The sequence below is a fragment of the Myotis lucifugus genome, unplaced genomic scaffold (assembly GCF_000147115.1).
Source record: "Myotis lucifugus unplaced genomic scaffold, Myoluc2.0 scaffold_4, whole genome shotgun sequence".
Taxonomy (NCBI): Eukaryota; Metazoa; Chordata; class Mammalia; order Chiroptera; family Vespertilionidae; genus Myotis; species Myotis lucifugus.
In genome coordinates this window covers 4,693,830-4,699,829 of record NW_005871052.1, presented here as the reverse complement: position 1 = coordinate 4,699,829, position 6,000 = coordinate 4,693,830, and the positions used below count along the sequence as shown (strand labels likewise).

At 33.9% G+C, this 6,000-nt stretch overlaps 1 protein-coding gene across 3 annotated transcripts in view; it reads right to left on the bottom strand.

Annotated features, from left to right (window-relative positions):
• Positions 1 to 3,655: 3,655 nt before the first annotated feature.
• BRWD3 (bromodomain and WD repeat domain containing 3) overlaps positions 3,656 to 6,000 on the bottom strand; it is a 131,261-nt gene continuing 128,916 nt past the window's right edge. For all 3 annotated transcript variants that reach the window (XM_006082814.2, XM_023764005.1, XM_023764006.1), the window contains one exon: positions 3,656 to 5,164. In XM_006082814.2, the coding sequence (XP_006082876.1) occupies positions 4,410 to 5,164 (755 nt within the window). In that variant the 3' untranslated portion in view covers positions 3,656 to 4,409. The remainder of the gene's footprint in view (positions 5,165 to 6,000) is intronic.

The window sequence follows — 6,000 nt, the reverse complement described above, 5'->3', positions numbered from 1 at the left end:
TGTCAAAGTCTGATATTCTAGACTTAATTAAGATAGGAATAATAAATGGGTATAGATATAAATAAACAAACACACCTTAAGTCTAAACTGCAGGGCCTTTCTACTGTACTTCTCCCACCATGAATCATAAATTACCAGTCTTTTTGAAGTGTGCTAAATTAGGTAAAATCATTGCAGAAAGAGAAATGAGGATAAAAGTAAGCAAGAGAGGAATGGTGAAAAAGGAAATAATCACAGGTAAGGCTACAAGAAATTGAGGGCAATCCGCATTCCACAAAATATAGCACATTGAAAAAAAATTAAAATTTGTATTAGAATTTAATCAGAACTTGGTAAACTTGGTAATTAAAATTTGGTTAAAGAAACTTCACTAAGAGGTGAAAAGCAAAGAAGCATGAAAATATTTTCATACTAATTTTTAAAACAAGCCTTAAAAGTGATCTTAGAATATTCTGTTTTCAACAGAACATTCACATAGCCTCATGTACCAAAAAAATGTTGGAGATGGGGATAACATTTAAAACAATGAACTTTAAAATGTCAAAAGTTTCATTTCTTTCCCCAGAACTAAAAGGCTAGACATCAAAATATACTAAAAATTACACAGGATTTAAGTCTCCTTTTTGTGAATGTGAAAATTCGAACTTTAAAGATAAGTACCAGTTGGTAAATGTGCATAAAATAATTTCCAAGATATATGTGTTTTATATAAGATGTTTAATTTATCACTACCATAAACATACAAATTTTGAAAAATGCTCAAAAAAGTTTTTATCAGAAAGTGAGAAGTGGCATTCACATCTTTCTCTTTAAATCACTGTTATTGTCTGATGACAACCTATAGGATTACAAAAAAAATACAGCAAAAAAGATTAATCACTCAAATTTATTTCAAATTATTGGGAAGCTGAGTTAACTATCTGAGCACACAGTTGTACGAATGAGATTTCTGAATTTTACTATGGGAGAAACAATGTGCTATATGGAATAATTCTAGTACAAGCCTGATCTCTGGTAAGGGAAACCAACAAACAAGAAACAAATGAAAGAAGGGCAAATTAAAAGAAAATATAGGACAGATGTATATAACAAAACCTAGATTGTTTATCTAGAAGGTATAACAAAATGAGTGATCAAGTAGTACACACACACACATTCACACACACACACACGCGCACACACACACACACACACACACACTAAGCGCTTTACAACAGGCAAAGAATTGGTAGACAGTGATATTATTTTTTATGTCTGAGATAAAGTGTGCCAAGTTGGACACAATCTACATACATACATGGGTGCATGCACGCGCGCGCGCACACACACACACATACACACACACGGACAAATTTAGTCACTAGGCTAACAGGCTAGTGAATGTTTTAGAGAGCATCCGAATCTGGAAGAGATACACACAGCAAGCCATAGATAACACACACAATTCGGTTTTCATAAACATATACCATGCTAAGATCTTAAAGCTGGGAATTAATGTTATTAGCATTCATGAGAAATATTACAGGTCGCTGACTACTAATACCTAGCATAAGATTAGGCTTATACATCTATCTGTATGCTCTCATGAACCTAAATATAACAGTGGTTTTTTTCTTAGCAATGCATTTAAGATTTAGACTTTTCTTCAACCTTCTTAGCTTATTTCCTACTTGCTTTGCTATGACTGAACCCAGATCTTATTTAGGTTAAAGGGCCTCTAAAAAATTAAAGCGATAATATAGTCAATGTGATATAAATTACATCACATTCACAGGAGGCAGTGCTACAAAATAAGCGAAGTATAAATTGGGGGGAAAGACCAGATATAAAAGTAAAAATACATCTTCCAAACTTTTATTTTCACAATTATTAAAATAATTTGCATGCAAACAGAAATGATCTGTTTGTTTTATAATAAATGATAACTATGCTCATCTAAAACACCCTGGTGACTAACTCTTTAAATCTTAATAACTGAAACCAACATTACAGCAAAATGCTGTCACTAGTATTTTCACAGTATTTCACTACATATAAAATATGCTTAAAATGTCTTTAGCCTTGTTATTCTAAGTATCTAAACCTAGAAAATCTTGACATTTGGGGGATTAATGTGGCATTTTTATTTTTCAAAATAAATTATAAATAAAGCTTCAGACAGCTAAAATCACATAGATGGCATTCTTCTACATTTCAAGAGGTCAGGTCTTCATAGAAGAATGTCAACAAAGGATTTCACACTAAAATGATACACATGATACTCATTTGGGTATATCCATGAATTTAAGTAACTGTTACTTTGATTAGGGTAGGCCAAAGTATTATTGATTCCAGGAAAACACAGGCACAAATTTAGCCTAAATGCCCAAGAGATGAAAAACCAAAAAAAAACACATATCTTAGCAAAAATCAAATGTAGAGTTTCAAATATGAACATTTTTAAATCTATACTATGGTTAAAAGTGGCAGTTGATTTACAACCAGAAGTAGTTTTGGTTTAGTGAAAAAATGACTAAAAAAAAAAATAAGCTTGATCTACTCTCCAGTAACAGAATTTAGTGCCATTAACAATTCACAAGAATACTTTCTTAAAGCCTGAACAATTCTACTGCAAGTGAAAATTGCTTAAAGATGTTAGTCCAAGAATAACCCCCACCTGACCCAACCAAAAAAGCAAAGTTATGTGTGTACTCCTTCCTCTGCACTTAAGGATTTTTCAGATGCATGAAATGATTGAAAGCATGAAACAAACACATTAGCTTAAATATCCTGGGATTACTAGGCATACATTAAAAAGTTTCTTTTATCCCACAAATCTGTTCTAAGTGCAATAAATCTGCTGTTACAAAAAAAAAGAGATCAATATATTCCCTTCCACCTCAAAAATCTAAGTATCTAACAAATTTGCAAACTCTCGAATTTACGGAATAAAAATGACCTTGGAACTCAAGCTCACTTATGGAACTATGTGCACTCTACTGCTGTAAACAAGACCATAAGGGTTGAAAAATTTTTTTCACCTCTAAAATAATAACTCAGAATATCAGTATGCAGTGCAATGAGGTTCTTTTCTGAAAGATTATAACAAAAGAACCTTTTGGAATGGTATGAGCAGAACCTATGTATATTGATTCAAAATATTAGTTAGCCGAAACATTCCAACTCAAACTAGGTGTTTTGTTATATTTTGAAATTCAAATGAAAGCCATTCTCTCACAGCTGTTAAATATATATATATATATATATATATATATATATATATGCAGTCACCCAAGTCTACTTACATAAATATGTTCTAAGAAAAGTTTAATATAGAGTATACTATACTTATACAAGTTTGTTAATTACAACCATTAATTTGAGAGCCAATATGATTAACAACCTCTCAGCTTATAACTTATGAATATTTATTTTCACCAAGCTTGTTCTATTTCTCCTTAGTCAATGAATAACTGTATCTATTTTCCTTAATGCTTCCAGTAGTTGTAGTTAATAGAGGTAGCTGAGCTACTATTCAAAGAAGTTATTTTTTTGTGGATGAGGATTGTTCAAATGTTTAAGGTATCCTTGAAGCTACACAAGTTCTATTAATGCAACAAAATATAATAGGAAAAAGAAAATGGATGCAAGAAACTTTTGCATTTGGCACCTTGTCTAGATTGATACCTCAAGTATTCTTTTTTAATAAAGTTAATGCACACATCAGAACACACCACAAAGATTTGCTACGTATTTACAAGGCACCAACCCTTTCTCACCTTTAACATGAATTAAGCAAATCAATGAAAAGCATATCAAGATCCCCCCACCCCCCCAAAAAAAACTGTAGTATAAATATATACTTCAGTTCAGTACAATTATTGAAAGTTTGGCCTGGGAAGAGTAAAATAATCCAGATCGTTCTTACAATATAGAAACTGTAAACATTTAATAGCTGCCTTTAGGATTGGTGTATTGTGCAAAAGTTATTATTACTGGGTACAGGAATCAAAATGGCAAAAACAAACTATATAAAACTCTGTAAGAAGCTGCTATACTTCTGTGATACAAAAGCAAAAGAGGGATAGTCTACTGAGATAAAAATGTCATGCTACTCTTAAGAAGCTGAATGCTCCTTTAATGTAGTAAATCTGTAGTGTGTCTGTGGTGTGTGTGTGTGTGTGTGTGTGTGTGTGTGTGTGTGTGTGCACAGAATTTTTTAAAATTTAAGGCCTAATGAATAAGGCTTGTTTGAACAAATGAAGTGTGGAGATCAAAAGTCTTGAAACAAATGTGTACTGGCATAATGGAAAAGCACCAATGTGAAAGGAAGCGTAAGTCCCCACACAACTTGCTTTGTAGATATCCTGGTAAATTCCCTGCAGTAGAAGGCCATTGAATTTTTTAAATTATTCTAAATTTCTTAACTGTTAATAATTCCATCCCATGAGATGGCTAACCCTGGCTTTTTCTGTCATTTTACGCACTCTGCCTGATCTGGATGTACCAAGATTCAGAGGATCTTCAGTGGACACAAAATTGTCATTATCAGAATCATCATTATATAAAACAGTCCTCCTGCCTTGGTTTCTTGTTTTGATTCGTGGCAGTCTACTGAAACGTCCTGAAAACATGGTATCAAACTCATCATCAGCAATACGTGCACGTTTGGCTCTGGTGGCTCCTCTAGAAGCACCTCTTCCTCCTCTCCCTCTCCCTCTCCCTCTGGTACTACCTCCACCTCTTCCTCGACCCCCTCGTCCCCTGCCTCCTCTTCCTCTGCCTCCTCTACTCCATCTCCCCCATCTCCCCCATCTGCCCCTTCCTCCTGTGCCTCTTGTTTTCCAGTTTCTTTTTCCATTGGCATATTGCTTTCTGAGTTTTCTTTTAGGCCTGGTTTGTACAAACTTGCTATAGTCATGGTCTCCATCTACATAATCTTGATCTGTTCTGGAAGTTGATTCAGAATCAGAATCAGAACCGCAGGTACTTTCAGAACTTAAACTGGATCCTAACTCTCCACTCTCTGAGGAGGATAAATGTGATTTCTCTTTTGATTCTTTCTTCTCTTTGTCTTCTCTTCCCATGCTTTCATCTTCTTCCGATGCACTAAGCAGTTTTCTCTTGATTCCTGTCCGGGGCTCTCTGCCATCACCATTTGTAACGGGTCCATCAAGGGAGTGATCTAAATCAAGATGAATGATTATTTAAAGTTAAGCTTTGACATTGGTAAGATGATTATTTAGGTTCAAAAGTAAAATAAACAATCTATAAAAAATATTTATACCAAAAGATAGATGAGGTAGAAGCATAGAGTGTTGCAGTATGAATTTAAATCTGTTAGAAATGAAGAAGATAATAAAGTTCTGATTTTGTCTGATTGCTTTTTTAAAGGGGGGATGTGGAAGGATGATGGGTGGTGAGGTAGCTAGGCAGAAATTTTAAGGGCTTGAACTCTAAAAAGAATTTTCTGGAAACATGTATCAGAATAATTTCATTCATTCACTGAATAAATATTTACTGATTATCTACTATGGCCCAGGCATTGCTTGGAGCTTGAAATGTGTCAATTATGAGACAAAGTCCTTGCTCTTTTAATTTATATTTTAGTAGGGAAAACTTGCTGGACAATGAAATGAACAATTAAAAAACAAAATTTTAATTAATAATACGTTATAAATAAAAGAAGATAAAAATAGACTGTGAATGTGATGTTTGAGGGATATTTTATACAGGAAAGACTTTTCTGCAGAGGTAGTATCTAAGAAAAGAACTGAACGAAGTTAGATCTGGGGAAAGAACATTCCATCAGAGGATATAGAAACTCAGTATAACTAGAGTGGAAGAGAAAAAAAAATAGTAGGAGATGACCACCAGTGAAGAGTTTTATAGTTGAAGAATGACGGGATCTGATTTATATTTTTAAAAGAGTGCTGTGGGCCCTGGCCAGTGTGACTCACTTGGTTGGAGCATCATCATGTACACCGAAAGGTGGCGAGTTTGATTCCTGGTTAGGCACAT